At 40.7% G+C, this 24,448-nt stretch overlaps 2 protein-coding genes across 4 annotated transcripts; both read right to left on the bottom strand.

Moving 5' to 3' along the window:
• Nucleotides 1-446: 446 nt before the first annotated feature.
• MCRIP1 (MAPK regulated corepressor interacting protein 1) lies at nucleotides 447-16,415 on the bottom strand. Of its 3 annotated transcripts, XR_015696013.1 has the most exons (8): nucleotides 16,241-16,415; nucleotides 15,527-15,586; nucleotides 14,921-15,039; nucleotides 14,403-14,504; nucleotides 12,497-12,606; nucleotides 6,481-6,580; nucleotides 5,310-5,370; nucleotides 447-603 (listed from the first exon to the last, which is right to left on the bottom strand). XR_015696013.1 is itself a non-coding variant. In XM_014061399.2 (5 exons), the coding sequence occupies exons 2-5, from the start codon at nucleotides 15,532-15,534 to the stop codon at nucleotides 12,542-12,544; spliced, it is 294 nt and encodes a 97-aa protein (XP_013916874.1). In that variant the 5' UTR covers nucleotides 15,535-15,586; nucleotides 16,241-16,407; the 3' UTR covers nucleotides 11,603-12,541. The 3 variants fall into 3 exon arrangements, 2 of the variants coding, with proteins under 2 accessions (XP_013916874.1, XP_013916875.1); XM_014061399.2 differs by lacking the exons at nucleotides 447-603; nucleotides 5,310-5,370; nucleotides 6,481-6,580 and having other exon boundaries at nucleotides 11,603-12,606; nucleotides 16,241-16,407; XM_014061400.2 differs by lacking the exons at nucleotides 447-603; nucleotides 5,310-5,370; nucleotides 6,481-6,580 and having other exon boundaries at nucleotides 11,603-12,606; nucleotides 16,122-16,261.
• A 3,813-nt stretch (nucleotides 16,416-20,228) lies between these two features.
• Nucleotides 20,229-23,511, bottom strand: PPP1R27 (protein phosphatase 1 regulatory subunit 27). The gene is made up of 3 exons (XM_014061376.2): nucleotides 22,842-23,511; nucleotides 21,668-21,818; nucleotides 20,229-20,908 (listed from the first exon to the last, which is right to left on the bottom strand). Exons 1-3 carry the CDS (start codon nucleotides 23,017-23,019, stop codon nucleotides 20,785-20,787), a joined length of 453 nt encoding a protein of 150 aa, XP_013916851.2. The 5' UTR covers nucleotides 23,020-23,511; the 3' UTR covers nucleotides 20,229-20,784.
• Nucleotides 23,512-24,448: the final 937 nt, after the last annotated feature.

Here is a 24,448-nt window from a genome sequence, read left to right as displayed (position 1 = left end):
TAGTGGCATCAGGAGTTACTAAAGCTCCTAAATCAAAATCAAGTAAGGTACTAATACCACTCTATAAAGCCTTAGTAAGACTACACCTAGAATATTGCATCCAGCTTTGGGGACACACACACACAGACACAGACACACACACACTAAGACTCTAGAAAGAATGCAGAGAAGAGCAACCAAGATAATTAGGGGACTGGAGGCTAAAGCATACAATGAATGGTGGCAGGAACTGGGCATGGCTAGTCTAGTGAGGAGAAGGACTGGGGGGAGACATGATAGCAATGTTCCAATATTTGAGGAGCTGCCACAGAGAGGAGGGAGTCAAGCTATTTTCCAAGGCATCCAAAGGCCAGACAAGGAATAATGGATGGAAATTGAATAAGGAGAGATTCAACTTGGAAATAAGGAGAAATTTTCTGACAGTGAGAACAATCAATCAATGGAACAACTTGCCTTCGGAAGTTGTGAGAGCTTCATCACTGAAAACTTTCAAGAAGAGACTGGACTGCCATCTGTCAGAAATGGTGTATGGTCTCCTGCTTGAGTGGGGGGTTTGACTGGATGACCTACAAGGTCCCTTCCAACTCTGTTATTCTGTTAAATCTGTTAAAGCAGAAGGTAGTATCAGGAAGTGGTGTCTAAAAGAAGGCAGCACCACTCCAGCATTCCACCCTTTGGATTCAGCTAATCCACTACAATTGTTTTAAAATATGGCTTCGGAAAAAAGCACACTCCAGACAGGGCCTTATCAATAGGGGCGTCTCCAGCCCATCTTATTTTGGAACTTTGATTTAAAAATAAGTTTGCTAGATGAAAACAGAATTACATAATCCAGACTGCTGTTTCTGCAGAGTTCAATCACATGCCTTTTGAAAGCTCACAATAACAGTTCTTTGTTATTTCTGTTTTAACCCTTAAACCAGTTTGGTGCCATGTTAAGAAATGTAGCCACTTCAATGTTCATTCCAAACTTCAGAACATTGATGAAAATGCTGGAGAACACGATCCTTAAGGGAATCCACTGTGTGTACACAGTGGATACATACCTACCCTTTGCTGTTGAAAGTTCTAATCCTGTGTATTAGATCACTCTTCAAATATGCTTGTTGACATTCTTGTATCACTAAACAGCTAGCATGTTAAACTTTCTCTTTGCAGAGTTATGTTAATTTTTCAGTCAGAGTTGTCTTAAGGGTCAAAGTTTGGAAATTTAATCGTGTGGTTGCACCAGTTTTTCTAGAAGAAAATCATTAAACCACTTCGCTTAGAATTTCCTGGATCCGTTTAAAAATAGTGTTCGCTTTCAAGTTCTCTGGTAGAAAGAACAATTCTAAGAACATATTCAGTAAGAGACCATGAATGTTACATTTGAGTTGGTAATAAATTCTGTTCGTCATTGAGAGACAATACAATGCAGTATAGTGGTTAAATTGGGGCATGATGGCTCAGCAGTTAAAGACACTGAGCCTATCAGCTGGAGAGATGACAGTCCAGATTTGAGACCCCAGCTCTGTGCAACGGGTGAGTTCCCATTATACTCACCCGAGCTCATGCCCATCTAGCAGTTTGAAAGCATGCAAATACAAATAGATTAATAGGTATCACTTTGTTAGCATGGTAACACTGTTCTGTGCACCTTTTGGTCAGGGGTGGGATTCAGGTGGTTTGGACTGATTCGGGCGAACCAGTAGTTCTGGTGATCAGTTGGCCCCGCCTACCCACACCTGCGCTAGTCTGTCCTAATTTCCTTTGTTTGAAGCCCATCTGATAGGCATGGCAGAGTGGATTGCCACACCTCAGCTGTTTTACTCACCAGGCTAGAGTAGAAGGTACGTTTTAGAGCTGTTTTCAAATGCACTGTGCGCACGCAGAGTGTGCATTTAGTGCGCATGCATGTGCTCAGCGAACCAGTTGTTACACTGGTTGAATCCCACCGTTGCCTTTGGTGTATAACCATGCTGGTGACATGACCATGAAAATTGTCTTCAGACAACGCTGGCTCCCTCGGCCAGGAAACGGAGATGAGCAATGTGCCCTACAGTTGGACACAACTGACAAGGAAAACTTTACCTTTACCTAGTGGTTAACTATGCTGAATTAAGAACAGGGAGACCTGTATCCAGTTCTCTCCCAGTCATGGAAGTCCACTGGATGACTATGGGAATCAGCGCAGCCTTCCTCACCAAATTGCACTTTTGGAGAAATATCAAAAAAGGAAGTGCTGCCTATTCTGCCCTAGACACATGGTGGAAAAGTGGGTTATAAAACGAAAAAAAAGCTACATTCATGGTGACAACTATAGAGACAGCAAAAAAACCCACCTTTTAAAAATATTTTTCTTATTTTTAATTTTCAAAACAAACACAACACAAAAAATCTTCCTTCTTTACCTACTGTAGAAAGTGTATCAGTTGGTTACAAAAGGCTTTCGTGCATCTCTTCCACAGTCATCAAGCATAATTCATATTAACGCAAGTATTTTAACTCAGATATTTATACATGTTACCATCATCATACCTCCATTTTCATTTGACTATAATTGTTTAATCGTCCTTCCTCATAAAATATATCAAGATTTAATACATAACCACAAACTGGCATTTCATTTACTATTTCTAAAATCCTCCAATAACACTGAATCCTTATGTCCTATTCTAGCTAAACATCCATAATATTTAGTAATAAAATTTTCTAATCCTCCTTTCTAAATCACTATTTACAATTTACATCCAGTTTCCTTATATTGTACCCAGACACCAGTGACGTGCGGTGAGGATTACCGTTGGTGAGACAAGAGCGCAGCAGTGGCGAGAAGCAACGTCCCCACTGCTGTGTCCGACAGGCGTCTCGCGTTTATGGCGGACATAAACACGAGACGCCTGTCGGACACAGCAGCGGGGGTGTTGCTTCTCGCCGCTGCCACACTCTGCTGTCTTGCCCCCCCTGCCTCCTCCGTCCCCGCTGACATTCCAAAAGGATATTCCAAAAGACTCGGGCCACTGAAAGTCAGTGTCTGACTTTTTACGGAGAAAGGCACGTGGAAATCCACAATTACAACACGACAAACATATTTAGGAGAGCGGGATCACTCCAGTTTGCGGGTGGACAAAGAAAAGCGAATCGAGGTGAGGGGTAGCAAGGACTCCGGGGAGCTTTTCCACCTTCCCCTACTGAGCTGGGGGGAAAAACCACGCGAAGAAATCGAATGTGTTTCTCCTCCACCGCCGGAGCATCGCGCCCCGCTGACCCGGGCGTGCTGACCTCCCTTTAGCTCCGTTTCCCCGCGCCCTTGCCTTGCGCGTCCGGACGAACCAGGCATGCGGGTCTCCGATTTAAGGGCCCAGGAGGGGGGATCAAAGAGAGGACTTCCCGGACTGCGGTTCTCAAGACGCGGACCCATCCTCACAGATTAGGTGATCAGGGCAAAGGGCTCGACCGTCGGCACTCTGGCCACGGCGGTTGGGCAGAGGCCCGGGGTTCAACCCTTCGGGATTCCCCGTAGCCTCGTCGGAATGGAGCGCTAACCTTGAAGCTGACCCTGGGCGCCTCTGAGGAGCAGCAGAGCCAGGATCGTTGCCGCTCAGGTGGCCCCCACTGCCAGCAGCTTGGGTGTCCTGGCTCCGTCCAAGCTGCTTCTCGCCGCCGTCGTGCTCCACAACCTTGCCCCCCCTGCCTCCTCCGACGAACAATCCTCCGCTTTCTTCAGCTTGTACGGTGCCGGGACACCCAAGCTGCTGTCGGCAGCGGTGGGGGCCACCTGAGCGGCCATGATCCCCCCTCCCCAGCCAGCCAGCCAGCCCACCCACCCCCTGCCCGACCTGCTCCCCGCCTGGCCAGCCAGCCGGCACAAGAACTCACCATTCTTCTCCTCCTCCTCCTCCTCTTCCTCCTCCCCGCTCAGTGCTGGGCTGGCTGCAGGCCGGGGCAGCAGGATTGTTCATTGGAGGAGGCGGGGGGCAAGGCGGTGAAGTGTGACGGCGGCGAGAAGCAACTTGGATGGAGCCAGGACACCCAAGCTGCTGTCGGCAGCAGCGGGGGCCACCTGAGCGGCCATGATCCCCCCTCCCCAGCCAGCCAGTCCACCCACCCCCCACCCAACCTGCTCCCTGCCTGGCCGGTCGGCTGGCACAAGGACTCATCGCTCTCCTCCTCCTCCTCCTCCTCCTCGTTCTCCCCGCTCGGTGCTGGGCTGGCTGCAGGCTAGGGCAGCGGGAATGTTGGCGCTTGGCGGCTCCCGCGATGCAAAGTGCCCGGTGGGGCACTTTGCATCGCGGGAGCCGCCAAGACCCAGGTCTGCAGCAAAGGCGCCAAGCCGCCCAGTAGAAAATGCCGGGCAGAGAAGAAATTGCTGCTGGCGGCTGGCGGCCCAGAGCAACCTCTCCAGAATCACCCTCGATGGAAACTGCTAGATTGCGCAGTCTCAAGTGCCCTTGCACAGGCATGATTCGCTGCTCCCAGATCAGGAGGCGGGAGAATCAGTGCCTCCTTTGCATGCAAATTTTTGCTTTTTAACCCTTTCTTAACTTTTAAAAGGCAAAAAATTCCTTATGCAAAGGAGGACCCGAGTTCTCTGGCCTCCTCCTATAGTTAACACTGAGCAGACACCAAGCCACTGTGACTTGGAATCTGGTAGCAACTACCCTGGCTTTAATTATTTTTAAAAAATTCTTTAAAATTCTTTCCTTTCCCTCAGGAGACTGGTGAGGCCCCGCCTCCCCTGCCTCTAGTGACTGCACGTCACTGCCACACACGCACACGCACACACACACACACACACATATATGTGTGTGTTTTATTTGTGCTGATAAATAAATAAAGGGGCTAAGAAGTCTGCCTAGTATGTAATATAACCCAGGTTCAAATCCCAGTAAGGGTGTGGCTAGCTGATGAGAGCTAAATAGCTTGAAGTGGATCTATATACACACATACATATGTAGGTCTCTAGTTGTTCGGGTTTTCTCCCGCGTAGAATTGGAGATGTCTTGGCAACGTTTTGACGAAGTCTCATTCGTCATGATGACGAATGAGACTTCGTCAAAACGTCGCCAAGACATCTCCAATTCTACGCGGGAGAAAACCCGAACAACTAGAGACCTACATACTAACACCCGCGAAAACCTCAGAAAACACACATACATATACATATGCATATGCATATACATATACATATACATATATATACACGTTGTTATCATTATCCCTCCTTTATTTGACTATGTCCTGTATCATAACATTTTTCCCTAAAAACACCTTTTAGATTCCTAAACATATGTCAAACAAGTCTACTCCTTCTTGTTTGAATAACTTACTTCCTTTTTCAGTAGCATTTGTTTATTTTCTTAATTTCATTCTTTTTCCATTTTCCACATCCTTTAAAAGAAAAAAAGACACACTTTTTAAAAAAAAGAAGTATTTCCTGTAAGAAGACAGGATATCAAGTCAATTGATTAATATTACCAACAAGGCAATATGCAAAATAGAAATGCCGAAATATGTGTCATTTGGTTAAAAATCTCTTATGCATAAAGTATTTTTTTTAAAAAGCTTTTCACTTGTTTTGTCAAAATTGAAAATCAGTGCACTATAAAAGTTTGGATGGCTAAAACGCATGGGAGAAAACAGTCAAACTATGCAGTTCATATTGGGAAACTGGGAAGGCTTTTAAAGATTCAGAGGTAACTGGGTTTAGTTTTGGCAAAGTAAAAAGCGGAATAACATCTCCAGCAAGTTTAACTTTAGATGGCATTAAGCCCTCAGAGTCAAAGGAGGAAAACAGATCTGAGTATATTAATAGAGGTAGCCTTTAAATCCTACACTCCCTCCCTTGCCCCATATATCAAGAAGGCATTTTATGTTCCCTCACAGGATTGTGCTATCACATCATGTAGAAAACACGCCTTTCAAAGACTTGCTAGAGCTATTAGGATGACCTCCATGGTCCTATGCATGCATGCTATAGACGGTATGGGGGTGGGGGGGTGTCTAAATTTATTCTCAATAAATGGGGTGACTCAGAGGTGGGTTGCTGCCTGTTTTACTACTGGTTTGCAACCCCCCCACACGCCTGATACGCTCTGCGCGTGCCTGCACTGTTCACTGTAAACTGTTCTTCATGCATGCGCAGAACAATTTACAGTGAACGGTGCACGCGCAGTCACAAAAAACCAAAATGGTGGTTACTCAGTGGCGGCAAGGGAACCGGTCTGTGGGCATGGCAGGCCTGGGTTGTTGCCGGTTCTGCGGCCCAGGCCTGAATTCCACTACCAGTTGGGCTGAACCGGGCCAAACTGGGAACAATCCATCTCTATCTATTGTCTATGAATACCTCTGTAGGCATCCATCAGGCTAACTGAGCTATCTGGCTGTTTTTAAAAAATAACTGGGAAGTGGCCAATTAATTGGTCACCAGCACAATTTTATATGTACTTCCTGTACCCTTCAAAAAGATAATGGTAGGATGAAAGTATGCGCAGAACGTACCTTTTGGGGCTCAGAACAATCCAGAACGCTGGAATGCACAGTAGCACAGCACATGTTTTTATGTGTGTTTTTTTTCCTCTGAGAAGTATCAGGACACATTCTGTGAAAATATGCATTTTGCTATTAACGTGACATCTGAGATCAGACACTTTAGACCGTCTGCCCTTTTCTGTTCCATTTTCTCCCTGCCTGCTTTATTAATTTTACCTTGTCATGCAGCTGCTGCTAAACCCCAGGAAGTCCAAAATTAGATCCCACTCATCTATGATCTAAATTTGGATGAGGGGACCATTGGGACAGAGATGGCAAGGGAGCTGCATTTTAGTTACTATCCTGCCTGGTATATTCTGTATTACATTGACAAAGATTGAAAAGGGGGGGGGAGTTTGCAAGGATCAGTAAGAACTTCACCTTTTTCATTGGCTGAAGCCAGTGTAGTGGGGAACTACCTTAGTTCTCATCTTGCTGGGTAGGTTCACTTCCAACCAAATACTAATGAATATTTGGAATATTACAGTATTACCTTCTCAGCACTATCTGCTTTAGGCCTTAATAAAATCTTGGCTGAACTAAAGGAGAGGATTTGGGATCTTGATATGAAAAATCATAGGCCAACATTGTTTATATATCCTTTTAAAGCACAATCACTCTTTCTTCCTAGACTCTCTATTATATTTCTGTAACATGTTATTAATGTTTAAAGTGGCTTAAAGTGGAACACGACCTATTAGGAAAGACCTGGTAGGTGTATAAGTGCTCCATATGAAAGCTGAACTTGTTTTTGTTCAGGCTCAGAGGTAGAATCAGTCTTATGTGTGCTATTAAAATGCCTGTGACAAACCCAACAGCGATCAAGTTAAGATTTCCAATTGTTAGTAACTCTAATGGAAGCGGCCCACTTGTGGCTTTCTGGAGTAAATTTGTTAGATAGTTTGAAATAAAAAGCACTTGTAACCAGGTCAAGTTGGATGATTTCCCATTGCTGAAACCTAAAAGATGCAGATAAAGTTCAATCAAGCACTGTTGGGTTTCTTTCTTTCTTTCTTGTTATATTTTAAAAAATAGGAAACATATATAGCATAGCATAGCTTCTGAAATTTTGTTCAAACCCCTTTCCCACAACAGCCATAGGAGGCATTAGCTTTTTGGTGTGTGTTACAAAATAGGGTGGGTTAACTCTATGTATCTGCTTTACCCTAATTTTATTTTTATATTTATGTGGGCCATGAATGTACAGAATGGGTTGCAGACTGATTCTTTTTTCCTTTGCAGTTTCTTCATTTTTTTTTCCATTCCCTACATTTTTCCCTGCAATTTTCTTTAAGTTTTGGAAGTGGTTTGCCGTTTCCTGCTTCCTAGAACAGGGGTGTCCAACCCCCGGTTTGTGGACCACCATCAGTCCATGGCATGCAAGAAACTGGGCCGTACAAACAAGTGAAGCCCTATCCACAAAGTGCAGGCAGCACACGAAACCACACCCCCTCCTGTCCATGGAAAAAACTCCCTCCACGGAACAGGTCCCTGGTGCCCAAAAGGTCGGAGGCCACTATCCTAGAAAGTGGCTGGCTTTAGGTTGCCCAATTAGCCTCTAGCCTATGGCAGACTGGAACTCAAGTCTCCCAGTTTCTATTCTGATGCCTTAACCACGCCACCAAACGTCCTCCCTCTATTTTTTCTACACTTAAAGACAACCCATACATTTTAGTATCAAAATGCTACGGTAAAATATTATTTAAAAACTCAGCGGACTTTAATCCCTGTCTAGTAACATTTTCCTCATCTGCAAACTTGCAATAAAATATCTTTCTTATATTTTAAATTCCCAAATGCATGTAATTTTAGCCTTAGTAGAAATTTAATTAAATACAGGGAGATAGTAGATGTACATATCTTTACTAGCCGTACAGCTATGTAATAGCAGGTAACATGAATGGTTGAAAGAATATGAAACAAAAGTTCTGCAATAGGGAGATGTGGGAAATTAGTTGCAATTTCACTTGTAGCCTGTGGCAGAATAGCCAGCTAGAGATTGCTAAAGATGCTTGAATGGAAGTACACTGTTTATAAGGGCTAAGGGCTCTTGTTCCTCTAACACAGTATAAACAGGAAAAAAAGAGAGAAAGCGTTGGAGCTTTATTATGCATCTCACTGGCTCACTCGCGTCCAGGAGTTGAGGGTCTGAGAAAAGTTAATGAACATTCAAGATGCTTAAATGAAAGAGGAAACCTAAATAATCTGAAGGAGAAAGCGTTCAAGAGTTCATTGTTGATATGTGGGCTTATGTTGAAAATAAATTAATTGGGCAGGGCCAACATTGTTCAGTCACTGAAAATATGACTCTTCTTAAACACTGTTACCCTAGTAAACATACAGTGAATTGTCTGCAACTGCATTTCTAGTCAGATTGTAATCTGTAATCCAGGATCAAGTTATTCCATGTGAGAAATCTGAGCCCTTTTGTTAGGGAGGAAAGGGAATGTAATCTTTTTAAAAAAAATATATCATAAAATCAAAGATCAATCAAGCAGTTAAAAACTACAGAACTCAATGTCCAGAAAGCGAACATTAGAACTTCCTAAGTAACCCTAATCTTTTAAAATCTTCAGTTTAGATGCCTCCCATGGACCAATGCTTTTAAATATCTATTGTTTGTAGTCCTTTGAGGCCGTCTTCCTTCTCTGTTGTACAACTACTTCTGAACATTAAGTTTTTTTAAAAAATGCAAATGTCTTATGTGTTATGTTCATAGAATACAAGTCCTTCGTTAAATTCCACCTCGCTCATCAGACTGAGATTCAGAACCCATTCACGTAACTAACACTTATGATGAAAAATCAAGAGCTTTTTTGGTGTGATTTTAGATTTTTCACCATTGTGATTTAACCTAAATTTTGAAGAACTTCCCAAACATGGCACCATTCTAGTCTACTCCATATATAAAATGATTCAAATGAGAGGTTACCATATAATATGGCATAATACATGCAGGTCTACTCTTGGAAGATTCAGTTTGTATTCAATGTAAGATGTACATTTTACTTCAGATAAATGATCATATGATGTCCTGGGAAAGGACTCCCTTGAAGGCAGAGGAGAGCATACGAAAATCATTCTGGAAGTCTGCTGAGCAGCTCTTGTTTCACCAAGGCCCTTAATGCCAACTATCCTGTTTAAAGCAGCTGTCTCCAACCTTGGCAACTTTAAGACTTGTGGACTTCAACTCCCAGAATTCCTCAGTCAGATTTGTTTTGCTGGCTGAGGAACAGCTCAGAAGCCTGAGGAACAGCTGAGCCAGATTTGCTGGCTGGGGAACTCTGGGAGTTGAAGTCCACAAGTCTTAAAGTTGCCAAGGTTTGGAGACCCCTGGTCTACAGGATCTGTGAAGAAAGATGGAAGAAGGCACATGACAATCACCACAGAATTCTCCTGTAGTGGAAAGCCTTTACCTCAATTGATTTTCAAGGGCCTATTGAGATTATGTTTACTATTGAGATCAGTTGAAAAATGTTCATCTAATGATCCAAAATTCATGTTTTCAAATGTCTTATCACATTCTAATCTAGAATTCTTCAGGCTGCTTTTATATGTAAGATTTATTGTTTGCTGAAATATATTCAGGTTTCTCATCCATCCTATTACGTTGTTATTTGACTACAGCAATTATTGCCCAACTAAAGCAAATATAAAAGGCTTAAGTAAACCAAATAAAATGTCAAACTTCCTAGGAAGATACCGACAGGAAAATGAGGTGAGCAGAAAAAATCTATACTATTGTAAACAAGTGAGAGTTCCATTCTTATTCTAGTAATCTGATTAAGTTTGGGGACAAAGGAATTTTTTTACTATTATCAGTAAAACAAAAAGTCCCCCGAATTGAGGTTATACACTCTTCCATGTAGGACAATAATATATTGACTTGGAACTGTCAAGGCTTTAAAAAAATGTCTCCTCAAAAACTTATGCATGTGTTTGCACTATTTTTCCGCAAAGCATGTATGATTTTAATCCACAGTATTTGTACACAGTTCACTCTCTGAAGATGCCAGCTGGGATCCCACAATTTGAACACTCAGATAGTACAATACAGGTAGTCTTTGCTTAATGATCCCTTGTTCGGAGACCTTTCAAAGTTACCACAGCATTAAATGAGATGACTGGTCCTCGTAGTTGCACCCACTGCAACGTCCCTGCAGTCACGCCATGATGGTTCGGGCATTTGACACTCAGTTCACAATTACAATGGTTGCAGTGTCCCAGAGTCCTGTGATCACCATTTGTAACCTTCACTGCCAGATTCTGACAAGCAAAGTCAATGGGGAAGCCGTTCAGGCAGTCACAAATCACAATCATATGCAATTAATGGCTATGCATAATTTAATGACAGCAACCTGAACGTCACAACTGCTGTCATAAATTGGTGCAGTCACGTGATGTCACCCTTTATGACCACATTGACGTAACTGGCACTCCCAATTGCTATTATTAAACAAAGACTACCTGTACTAAACTCTTCATATTCAAAAGGCACGAAGTACCCCATTGCTGAAATATAGTCTCTATGTAACAGCCTTTGCCTCACATTAGCACCTATAAGCATTTGATTCTCAATTATCTCGCTTTTTCACTTCAGGATATAAACATTATCCTCAGGTATGCAAAACATGAAATGAACAGAACAGAATAAAGTTGCTTCCAATTTGGAAACATCAGGAAACACTTCTGAAGACTCTTCTTGCAAAACAGGGATTTGCTAAGTTCCTTTATCCAAAGCTATGGAAGTTTGAGCAAAGATGTTTAATATTCTTTCAGGGGTATGCCATATCAGAACCAAAGATGCAACAAAAAAGGCTAGGGTGATCTGGTTAGTTAAAAAACAAGCTAATAGTCACTTTGTGTGCCATTGGCCAGGGCCAACACAAAATAATGATTAAGAAGACTAATCGAAATATTAAAACTACAGTAACTAGAAAAAAAATAGATATTCACCTTTTTCCAAGAAAGGCGATACTAGGTCAGGAGAAGCTGATTATTGGTCACAGAAAAGAATATAGTAGTAGATAACTAAGTGACTTCCACTATAAGAATGCAACTAGAATGCAAGATAAGGTCACACAACAGAAGGTCAAAATGACTAACCAGTTTTATTTACAACACCCCTTAAAGACAGACACAATTCAAAGGGGGACATAACAAAGGGAAAGAAACAGCCACCATGCCCTTGCCTACCTATTTTAGGTAGGGTCCCCAACACCAATGCCTGGGCTAGACACAAGCATGGGTACTTCTGCCACTTGCTTGTGAACAGCACACACTAAGGCTGACCCCAGCCCTGCTGGGGCACGGGGGCTGGGCTCTGGGGCTAGCTCAGAAATGCCACCTCCCCCCCCCCCGGCTGGGGCTGCTAGTCAAGGTGTAAAAACCACAGAATCTGGTGCATCTTTTCAGCACGTGGTAAGGGAGACCAGTCAGATTTATCCAGATACAGTTGAATCACAAAAAGTTTGCACTTGGGAAACTGTCCTGGGCTTGACGCTTCTATTTTTCAGTTCTTCTTCATCATCACTGTACCAACGGGCTGAGCAATACTGTTCCATTCTTCAGACCAAAAGCTCAAGTATTAGCAGTCTAAAATCTCCTGGTTTGTATTGGCAGAGTAGACTACATAACCACAGCTGCTTCTTTCCCATCAGCCTCTCAGCTTTTCCCTAAGAAGAGCTGGGTTTGGAGAGGACTTTAGGGAGAGTCTAGGTCTGGTGTTTCCCAATGCTTCTGTCTTATTTCACATGTAGACAGACAGGACACATGCCAGCCACTTGGCTATTGTCAGATTAAAATGTCATTTACTAAGGAAAAGGAACTCCTGGGCTCAATTCTAGAATGAAGACAGGCAGCCCAGGCCAGGGAATGCTGAGAAGAAGAGGCAGAAAGCCAATCCTTCCTAGGAAATTCAGAGCCAGCCCCAGGCACAATCCAGACCTAAGGAGGAAACCAACACAAAGTTATCAAATTCATGTACCAGTGGCCACATGCCAGCATTGGGGCTGGGCCAGCCCAAGTCACTTTAGGATTTCTTAGAGTCCTGTGTGTTCCGTCGCTTTAGGTCGCTCAAGTCAACAGGCTTGAATGCTGTCAAAAAAATAAAAGAAAATTTAGGATAACATTCCAGATTCCCCATGTTATTTTCTTCAATATTCCTACTGACTTTAGCAAGAACAACATTGCTACGGTGGATTCCATACCATCACCTAATTAATAATACTTTAAATTCTGTTTTGGGCTATAGATAACTGAGACATCTAATTAAAATATGTGTATGCTCCACTATATGTTCTATACAGTATAAGAATCCATAGCTATCTTCACAACAATGCAACCAAATATATTTCTAAAGAGCTGAAAATGCTACCTAGGAATCATAATCTAAACCATGCAACTAGAAAATCTCTAACATAAAACAGAGCAAGGTTAAATGCAGTGTCTTTAAAATGTATATCTGAATTTATGCAATCATCAAATTCATAGAGGTTAGAATTAATCATAAGCAAGAACAAAGAATGTTCAGAGCCAGTAAAAGTTTATATATGGAAAAATTCCATTCTTTATCCTTTACCTCTGAATTTCCTAAATGCATTCATTTGATCATTACTATAAATCAAATGTTGGACTAGAATCATAATACCGGGATATTAGATACTACTACTTCGACCATCAAGTCTAACTTTCTATTTTGTACAGGAGTTTAAACTAAAACCTCCAAGCCAGGTACAGTTATTTGTTCTTGCTTATGATTAATAGCCATTAATTCTAGTCTATTAATTTGACAATTACATAAATTCAAATATGCATTTGAAAAACAATGCATTTAATCTTGCTCCCTTTTATGTTAGAGATTTTCTAGCTGCACAGTTTAGATTATGATTCCTAGGTAGAATTTTCTTGACCTAACAAGAGACACTATGCTATTATAGTGTATATTTTTAAACAGAGTTCTCTCCATTTCCCTGGAAACTTGGTGCAGTATTTTGCTGATGGTGAAAAATATTGAAAACTACCACAATACATGAATAAATTTTTAATGGAAGTTAGCAGGACCTTGCCAAAAGGAAAGGTAAACTGGCAATCTACAAATTCTGTAAAGAGTATATTTTGTCTAGGAGCTTACACATTTGCATATAACAGTCTATTTATTGCTAGAAATACCAATATCTCGTATTCAATACATTGATTTTAAGATCCTAAAGAATCTCCAATTTTTGTATAAGTATATTTGCACAGAAGTGTTCCCCCAAATATAAATTATTTTTTAAAAACATTCAATTCCACCATTCTATTACTAAGGTACCCAACCCAGCTAATAGTAAGACCAGCTACTAGATTATATAAAATGAAACTATGATCAATGACCAGCAACAGACATATTAATTTCATTGTGAACAATAGTTTTCACCATGTGCCAAAGTCCAAAGTTAAGACAGAAGGAAATGTCAAAGTCTAGGACCAATTATATAAAAGATGTTGTGTTATGCAGCCATTTGTTATTTTGCCTCACTACTGATGCTAATGCTAGTAATGTTAATTACTAGAAGAACTTTGAGCTGGATGTAGTTGAAGGGATACAGAGCATACAATTCATGGAAGAAAAGGGGCTAACTGAAACTGAAAGAAATAGATGCCAAAGTATCATGAATTTGAACTATCTGGACACTTGAAAGACAGCTAGAACACACAAAATTAAACCCCGTAAATAGAAGCTAATTAATATGACAAAGTACTGAAAATATATATTATAAGCAACGAACTTGAAGAACACATTGAAACTTCTGAATTATCTTCAAATGTATACTCACATAAAAGAAATGTGTAATTTACACTGGATGTCAATAAGTTTGTCATAAGAAAATATCTGACAGTATGAAACTCACCCTTCAAACTGGGATTTGGTACCTTCTCCACATATTCCTCTACAAGAACTCTTTCACCACCTGCCATTTGACTGCGGAGATCCCGCTCCACAGATTGCCATGCTGCAGAAAAGGAGAATATTAAGATAAGAAAATATTTCACATGCAGACTAAGGAAGCTCATTCTGACTGAATCAGCCACCTAAACACTAACAGTGATTCTATGCTACAAGAAATGTTTAAAAAACAAAGAAAGCATACTGTTTGCAATTAGATGACCCACTATACAGAACTTACAATGTTGGTCTATCAATCCCAAACATTAGAGCCATGTATAAAGTTTTTGACTTTTAAAGACTCTCATTTTCAGTACTTTTTCTCCACTTACTCATACCTATGTTTAAAAAAAACATAGATATGGGGGGAAATGTCACCAATGCTTGTTAAATGGTATGGGTACATAAGTAATATACATGATAGAAGGTGGCATAATATGCCATGATCTGGCGGAAATGCAGCAAATACTTCCCACTCTGCACCTTCATAGATGAAGCGCACATTCTCCTCATGTGCAGGAGTGAAGATCTCACTGCTGTTGCTTGGGGAGCGAGGACTGCTGTTTCTCTTGCCATTGTAAACTACTCTGGAAACAGGGGAGCTAGAAAAAAAGGATAGGCGACAAAATTCTGATCTTTGGCAAAATTTAAAAAGCAGGACATTGTTAACTTCAGCCACTTTCCCCCAAATCTGATTACAATTCCCCTCAATCCCTATGGCCAACGGTCTGGATTGCTTGGAATTGTAATTCAAGCATTAGGTTTCAAAAGTTAACACCACTCAGGTCTTTCCAAAGGGAAAAATACCAGTATAAGCCACACATTTTTTTTGACTCTGTCGGTTACATGTCACTTTGCCATTTTCAATGTGCTGCGGGAATGCAGGATTTCCAAATCCAAGTTAATAATCAATCCAAGATCCAAACAATTATCCATCATCATCAGATAAGTTACACAGAACACCTCTAGCTCAACCATTTGCCTGCCTTCACCAAGAAAGAACAGCTGACTAAAAAGTCCTAAAGAAGTAATAATATATTCTACCAACATATTCGGTACCCGTACAAATTCAATTTTTATCTTTCTCACCTTGTCATGGCTGCCTCTTGCCCAGCCCTGGCTAGGTATTAGAAGGATAGGTTGGTGACACTAAAACAAAAAAGACAAAGGATAGATAGAACAAAGGCTGAGCTGACTAAGGATGGTGTCCCATTAGCTACACATGAGGGAGCAAATTACTTTAGTAACCGAGCAGGGATAAAATCCGAGCTCAGCCCTGTCATCCTAAGGCAGGCTGGATTTCAGGAATTGCTTTGCTTTGCAGACCAGAGGCATTTCAGGCATTGTTTGATCACATCGACCGTATTACACTACCACCCAAACCCCTAAATCGTGCAAAGACCCCAAGACTCCCAGATCCTCCCATAATAATCATCATCCCCATAGGAGAAGCCCCCCAATGCAGGAGTTCTGCTGCTCTCTTATCTCTGCATCCTTAGCTTCGCCCACCGGACCCCGGAGAAAAGATCTAGCCTTGGCAATGGGATGCCAGCCACTACCCAGAAGGGAAAAGAAAGGAGGATCTGGAGTCCCACTTTCTTCCTTCTCCCCGCCGCCTACTACGAACTGCCAGTCCGATCGGGAGCTGGCCCGGCGCTAGGCCCACTGACCCACCAGCGAGTACCTGTGCGAGGGTCAGTTCAGCACTGCAACCGGGTCGGCACCGAGGACAAGGCGGTCAGCGCCCTTCCTTGCCTTCCCCTCCCCCCCTTTTTTTGGTCCCCACCCTCCCAACTCCTTCACCTGGGCCCGGGGAGATCCCGGCCCTGACTCCGCTCGCTGCTGCCAGGCCCGGGCGGAAGAGAGCGCCTAGGCCGGGGCTGCGCGTGCGCACTGAGGGCGAGTGGGTCCGGAGAGCCCCTGCCCCGCGTAGCCGCGGGAGAGAATTTCCATGGAAACGGATTGGCGGGGCAGGGCGCGGGGAAAGGTTGCCATGGAAACGGGAGTCCGAGGCAAGCTCCGGGGAAGAAGAGCGGGTCTTGAATATGGGGAGTCGGTGGGGAAGGAGGGAGGGAGCTTTGGGGAAGAGCGTTTTGCCTTAAGTAGCGCCCAGAGGCAAACCGAGGAGGGCGGGGGGTTGGGGTTGCGGGGAGGAGGACTTGGCCAGACATAGGCCCCCAAGGCGGATCATCAATTCACTAGGGCCATTTGGAACAAGGAAGCCTTCCAGGTGTTAAGGTGTCTCATCTTTTCAGCTTGTCCCTAGAGGAGTTTGTGGGTGCAGATAAGGTGCGATGTAAAAATAGTTCGCTGCTGGCTTCGGTCGGATTTCTGGGTAGGTGACCAACCTTAGTGCTGACTAAGGTATCAGGAGGATGAGAAACGACTGTCCACGTGTACATAATACTCTTTCAGCCCAATTCAAGGTTGTGTTGGGGAAATTTTTTATAAATATTTAAGTATATCTTTTCATGTGACAACAATGAAGAAATGACACTTGGCTACAATGTAAAGTAGTGAGTATACAGCTTTTATAACAGTGTAAATGTGCTGTCCCCTCAAAATAACGCAACACAGAGCCATTAATGTCTAAACTGCTGGCAACAAAAGTGAGTACACCCCTAAGTGATAATGTCCAAATGGGGACCAAAGTGTCAATATTTTATGTGGCCACTATTATTTTCCAGCATTGCCGTAACCCTCTTGGGCATAAAGTTCACCAGAGATTCACAGGTTGCCACTGGAGTCTTCTTCCACTCTTCCATGATGACATCACGGAGCTTGTGGATGTTAGAGACCTTGCACACCTCCACCTTCCGTTTCAGGATGACCCACAGATGCTCAACAGGGTTTAGGTCTGAAGAGTTATTGCTTCAGTGTTGTCACATGAAAATATATGCTTAAATATTTACAAAATGTGATGGGGGTACTCACTTCTGTGATATACTCTATAAATATATATAATAATAATAGTAGTAATGTTAAAATTGCTAAAACGAATTTGAACAGTGGAAATACCATCAGCACTTGGGCCATACCTGCAATATGATACACGACATGAATTATTTAAATGAACACAAGCTGAATTGGACAGTTTGGACCAAAAAACAAGAAAACCTATGACTATTCACTATGCATTAGATTCCTGTAGAGATGTTAATAGATTATACTTGCCCTGCAGAAATGGAGGCAAAGGTTTACTTCAGGTCAAAGTTGAAGAAAAAATAGTGTGCATTGGCTGACTATGTAAAAGGCAGCCAAGAAGAAGCACTGATGTAAGGTAAAAATCACAATTTATTAAATATATAGGAAACATAACATGAACATTGAAAAAATGTAATAAAAACCCAACTAGAATGCTTGGTAAGGAAAAGCATTACGTGGCTAATTTCTACAAAAGATCAAAAGAAAAGTGGATAAAAATAAAATCTGACAATGGCTTACAATTGGAACTTTCAAAAAGGGACTGAATGCTTGATTTTGGCTGCTCAAAAGCAAGCTATTTAAACTAATGGAATCAAGACCAGAATTTTTTTAAAAAATAAATCAAATGATTCAAAGTGCAGGAATCTAATGCATAGTGAGGACCTCCAGGGGGCAGAGGAGGCTGTTTTCGCTCTCCCAGGGTCCTAGAAAGCCTCTGGAGCCTGGGAAGGGTGAAAAACATGCCAAAAGCAGGGTGTGTGCATGTGCATAGCATTATGGGTGCAGCACACCCACACACAACCCCCCTGCGCTACCCGCGCATGATCCCCCCGGTACGTGATCCAAAAAAGGTTAACCATCACTGTCCTAGGTTCTTGGGAAGAACTCAATGAGAATGAACGCCAATACCAACTTAAGACCTGGCAGCTGTGATTTCACGAATTGGAGATCACAAAGTATCAAAATCTGAAAATTAAAGTTGAAAAAATTATGACATAAACTGGCCATGGTGATCCCAGTCATTATTGGTGGGTGCCATACCAAAAGGCTTGGACAACACTTCAAAAATCTACATATGGACAGAATTTCCATCCAGCGATTACAAAAGGCTTGGATCTACTCATATAATGTGCCAATTTGTTACAACATCCTAGGTTCTTGGAAATAAGTCTGTGAATGAAAGTCAACATCAGCTAAAGAACCAACTATGATTTCACAAATTGAAGATCGCAAAGTATCAAGATCTGAAAATCAAAAGATTATGGCATAAATGTGGCGATCTCAGTGGATATTGGCACATGGGGTACCATACTAAATCTTGGATGACACCTAGAAAATTTGCGTGTTGATCAAATTTCCATCTGTCAATTGCAAAAGGCCACACTGTTTAGATCCTCACATATACTCATTGATTACAGCATCCTAGGTTTGGGGAAACTTTGATGTGCATGAAGACCAATATGAGGTAAAAAACTGGCAGCTATGATTTCATTTTGTGAATCAATTATGATACTTGAATATCATTGGCATTGACAAAATCATCAGTCAACTACAAAAGGCAGCTTTACTTGAACAACTTGCAATACCTTTAACACCATCAACAACACTATCTACTTATCCCAGATCCTTTGAACGTTATGTATAATTGTAAGTAGTGATCATGTTATACTGAAAAGATTTTTGTATGTTAAATGGACTAATGATGTAATGAATAATTGATACATACATGAATTGAAATATTCAATAACTACTTGGATTAATAATATAAAATTATTACTGGAGTTGAATATGTCACACTATAAGTATTGTATACTCTATGGATGATTGGTGACATTGTGGTTAATTGAAAGTAATGATGTACAATATGAGTCGATGGAAATTTTTTATTTTATTTCTTGTAAGGCCAATAGATACAGATAGGTGATTTTATAATTTTATAAAGACTTATTGTTACTTAATAGATAATTAAGGTTTTAAGGAAATAAGGTTTGTTTGAAATGAAGGAATATTAATGGTAACCTGAACCCATAATGCTCAATGATAGCGATGTATTTAGTTATGTAAAAACGGAAGCACAAAAGCTTGTAACCAAACGACATGCTTGACTAAATTGAGGAAGGTTTTTTGGATGTGTTGTTTTGTTTTTGTCTTAAAAATAAAAAAAATATTTAAAAAAAACGCAGGCACCATATGATCAGTTTTATCCTATTTGAGATTCTTAAGACATGGGCAGCTATATATATTTTTATGGGCTTCAAACCCTCTATTGAGAATAGAACTCTCAGACTATTACGCTAGATGATATTTCACATACAATGCATTAGCTTCAAGAGTTACCTGATGCTCAGTAGTTGCAGAAAGGAATATATAAAATCTATTAGAATGGCATAAACCATCCACCTTCTCTTAAGCTGTTACATTACATCATGATCCCTGCATACAGGTTTTACCTGACTTCTTGCATTATTTACCCTCCTCCCATTGAAAAGGTAACTTCTTACAGCATATTACATATCGTTAATGCTATAAAAATATCCAAGTAGCATAATTTCAATGAAGTTTAGAGTTAACTGGATGCAATGTAAAAATGCCTTTTTCAGATAATACAGCCAGGTCCAGAGGTTTAACTGCAGTAGAATCCATACAATTCAAGCTTGGATGAAGTTTCATTTTCATTTTTTGTTTTGATTTTTAGACAAGCCATGTTGCTTTGGACACTGGGATTTGCTTATTCCAAAACAAAATGCTCTTCTCCTCATGTGGATTTTGATTCTACGAGAAGAGTTTTATTGCATCATAATCAAAATAAAATAATTCAACAAAAGCTTGGCTACCATTAATGTGAGAAGAGAAGAATGAAAAATACTCCAGGTTTTGGGAATTCCTTTATTGAAAAAATAAAAAGCTGTTTTGGAATCAAAAAATACAGTATAAAAGCAAATCTAGAATCGGCAACACATTAAAAATAGGACATTATACATTATGTTTTAGATTAGAATAATCCATATGTACATAAAGATGTCATTTTGAAGGTAGATATTTTCATAGTTATTTTGTGAGGATTGTGTGGTGAGGTGAGGTGTCTGGTCCAAGCCAGATCACAAACATACAGTATATGTAAACTACCTACACAGTCACACCCATCAGAACCAGTATATGTCATCTAATGAATTGGACAATGAACCACCATAAAGAATGTTGCATTTCTTTTTGGATGGACTATCCCAAGCATATCTCTGAGAAATCCCCAAGTAGTCAGTCTCATATACAGTATACCTATTGCAGCTATAGTATGGCCTCTTTTAGGAGATCTTACACTCCCTTACCAACTTCATAGGAGCAACTTTGCTAGTTTCCCCCTTTGTACAACAGATTATGCTGTCTGCCATGGAAACTGGATTTCACATGGAAAAGAGATAGTTTTAGTTTACATGGGCTGCTTGGAAGAGCTCCACAAGATCTTTGTATTCTGGGTCAATAAGGTCAGATGGCTTATCTCCCTCATTGTTGGTGGCATCACACTGGGCCCCAAGAGAGATAAGGTACCTGGAAGATCAGAAAAGAGAAAGTCATGAAATGCAGCAGAGGTTGAAAGAGTCTGGATTGACCTACTTCTGTTTAAAAATATTCAGCCAATTTAAGTAGTTCACTGTATAATATGGTTTAGATGTCTTTTAGTCATTTTTAATAATTGCAATAAGAATTTGCAATTTCAATCATCTTTATTCTCAAATTTCTTTAAGAAAGGTTCACCCCATCATACTATTCACACCTGGAAAATACAGTGGTACACAAAAGCCTAGAGCTATTTCTGCTATCAAGAGTTGCAGCCGGAATCAAATAAATTGGTTTCCCCACATGCATTGTCCAACTGACATGTACCAACTTCTCTTATACATTATATTTAAAGTGATATAGAGGGCTTTGTGATGTTATGAAGTGAATCAAAATATTTTTTTTCTTTCCATAAAAACAACCACTTTTTATATAAAATAAAAGGGTTCCATTTATTTATTTTTTGCTTGGCATTTTGGCAATACCAGAGTTAATCTGCCAATAAATACTATGGTATAAGCACTGCTGGTGTCAGGATGAGAGCACTGTGAGATAAGAGAGGATTCATCCATCTTTTGGAATAAGCCAGCAGGTACTTCTTTCTTGTCACTTCAAAGTTCCCTACCCAGAAATTAAGCAGTGCAATCACTTTCCCCTTCTTGTTTTCCTTGGCCATATAATTCTTGTTTATTGAGAGCGTGGCATAGCTGGCTAAGGGGGAATGAGGTAAACAATCTTAGCATCTCTGACCTTGCAATGTCAGCATAGCCATCACTACAGGCCATATGCAGAGGTGTCCAGCCCTCATCATCTGTCTGATTTATGTCAGCGCCGTATTTTATCAAAAGCTTGACGCATTCGAGGTTCCCAGCAAGCACAGCTTCATGGATGGCAGCCATTCCTAATTGGAAAAGATAATATATCAAAACTCTAGTCTGACAGACAGGGGCACTATAAGCTGAGGGGGATCCTATCACATTTTTCATTTTAGCACAAGAAAAATCTTTCAAGTAAAGAAAGATAACTAAAACTGTTCAGTTAACTTGCATCCACATAGATCTGTTGATGTTTTTTAAGATTATTCACTTTAGGCAAAAAAGGAAATAGAAGTTCAATCAAGATTCCTGAGTATGTTTTCTAAGCTTCTTTGAAAATTATTTGATTAACAAAAGGTCAACGAAAGCCAGTCTCCTTAACAGCAAAATGATCCCCAAAGAGACTCCTATAGTCTTACAATGCTGGGTTAAAATTACCTAAACCAATTATTTTCAATTTGGCACCTTCTACGTGAATTAGGGCTGCAGCCCATAGTATTCTTATCATGGTCAAAGCCCATTGGGAAATTCTGAAAGTTACAGTCCCAACAAAATCTGAAATGTACCAAACTAGGAAGACAAGACTAAGCAATGTCTTTCAGAAAGATTAAGGTCATCCTGCCATAATTTTACTTGGGATTTTGCAACCTGTAATTGTCATCATTTCTATGCTTCTCACATCTTTTCTCTTGCAATTTTTTCTTGCATAGATTTCCATGCACTGAGATAATAATCAGAGTTAATGCCTCAAAGGCATCAAACTACTTCAAACTTAGAGTTAAGCATAAGCCTTCGAAGTATTTCTGAGAAGCATGTCCTCTATTTTATTGCCCATCCTGGTTTGTTCATTTATATTGAAGCAAATTACTATGTACACAAAGGAAATAAGTTGATGAGAGTACTATAAGAAGTTATAATATTTTAGGCTTATACCACTCTTGGGTGATTCCATTAAAATAATGTGGGCTATATGGCAACTGAGAGACAGGAAGGAAAACCTTTTGTTTCCTTAAATCACACTAAAAATGCAGCCTAACATTCAACCCATATTTTCCACTGGGATCAAACAGCTTCCTACTCAGCCACCCTCCAATCGGTCTTACACGTACCAGAGGGATAGATGGTATCCAAGGAGACTTTCCTGGCCCGAATGAAACGTCCTACTTGTTCCAAGTCACCCTGTCGAATGTGGTCCTGGAAGAGAACATCATTGGGGAAATGCACAGTCTTGAAGCGCCTTGCATATCGCCTGTACCTAGGAAGTGAGCTTGGGCAGTAGTATTTCATGGTCACAGAGGGCAAAGGAAGCCCAACAGACAGACGAAGTGAGGAAAATGAAATGATTTAGAAAGTAGAAGAGCTACCTCACAAAGATGAGGTGCAAAACTACAATAATGTCTTGAGATCCAAAGGAGTATCTCCTCCCAAAATCTTGCAAAGAAAAGGTGAAGAACCCAGTGATGATTTTCTGTTCCTTTCAGGGTTTTTTTGACAGCACAATACGTGGTGAAGATCTGTGGAGGACTGATGCTTTCCCCACAGAATTTCTTGTTATATAGCCACCCTGTGGCTATTTTGAGGACACTCAGCTCATACTTGTTGCCATGAGATCTTGTAATTGAGACGCCTTGCCTGCATCCTCCCCCTTTTGGACATAAATTAGAATCTCAGTTTACAGCCCAGCTGTCGATGAGTAGTAGTCAGCAGGTCCAACTTGGACTGCAATCTTCAACCAACAGCCTCTGATTTTGCAAGCCACCGGGTACAATACTCTACATTACTTTCTGGAATTTGTTGGCAGTCATTTATACTTTTCCCAAAACTAGTTCATGGCTATTGTTCTAGGGAAATATTCAAAAACAATTATTATAGAAGTGAAAAGCTGTTACAGTGAAGAATTTTATTACACGAATAGCAATCAATATTTTGCTATTTTAAGGCAGCTAGGCATTTTCTTAAGAATTCATGCTTTTAATTTGCTGCTTGTAACTTGAAAATCCAAAAATATTTGCAAAAGATACGGGTAGAAAGTGGTCAAGGGGAACAATCTAAGGAATCATGTTTGCTCATGTCGGTTATCAATTCTTTCATTGTTAATCTGCTGCAACATATAAATTCTGTACAGCAGTGTGAATTCAAAGCTCATCTCTGTATATGAATGTAAATGATTTATCTGATTTAAACATTTATACACTTCTTATATGAAGTAGGAAGGAAAATGATACCAATTTTTAGGAATTTGAGGTTTGCAACAGAAAGATGATAGCTATTTTGTGATTTTTATTCCATTCACCTGCTCTGCATAACTATAGCCACTTAACTGTACTGGAACTGGAAGTAATGGAATCTAAGTTACACTATATGAATGTGACTTTTGAGAATTGCAAGGTATTCATTTTGAGGAAGAATTGAAACTGGAAATAATAGTCAGCTGGAGCTTTTCTGCCTGTTCCACATATCCAGAGTGCCTGGGTGCATAATTTTGGTGAGCAATAGGAGAAACCATGTGAATTCAGGGAAGCCTCCATTAAGTGTGTTTTGTTTTGTTTTTGGACCAGTGACCAAAAAGATGTGAAGAGAAATTCTAATAGTAATTGCTTCCCTTCTAGGGATGAATTCTTCTAGTCTACAGTTATATCTAAAATCTCATGCACCGCTTCAACTATAACATACATTTTATGTTATGATTCGCACCAAAGACTCTGTTGATCTTGTT

Source organism: Thamnophis sirtalis, unplaced genomic scaffold (genome assembly GCF_051295495.1).
Source record: "Thamnophis sirtalis isolate CommonGarterSnake01/CBP01778 unplaced genomic scaffold, rThaSir2_p1.2 scaffold_3, whole genome shotgun sequence".
Taxonomy (NCBI): Eukaryota; Metazoa; Chordata; class Lepidosauria; order Squamata; family Natricidae; genus Thamnophis; species Thamnophis sirtalis.
This window is presented reverse-complemented; position numbering and strand designations above follow the sequence as displayed.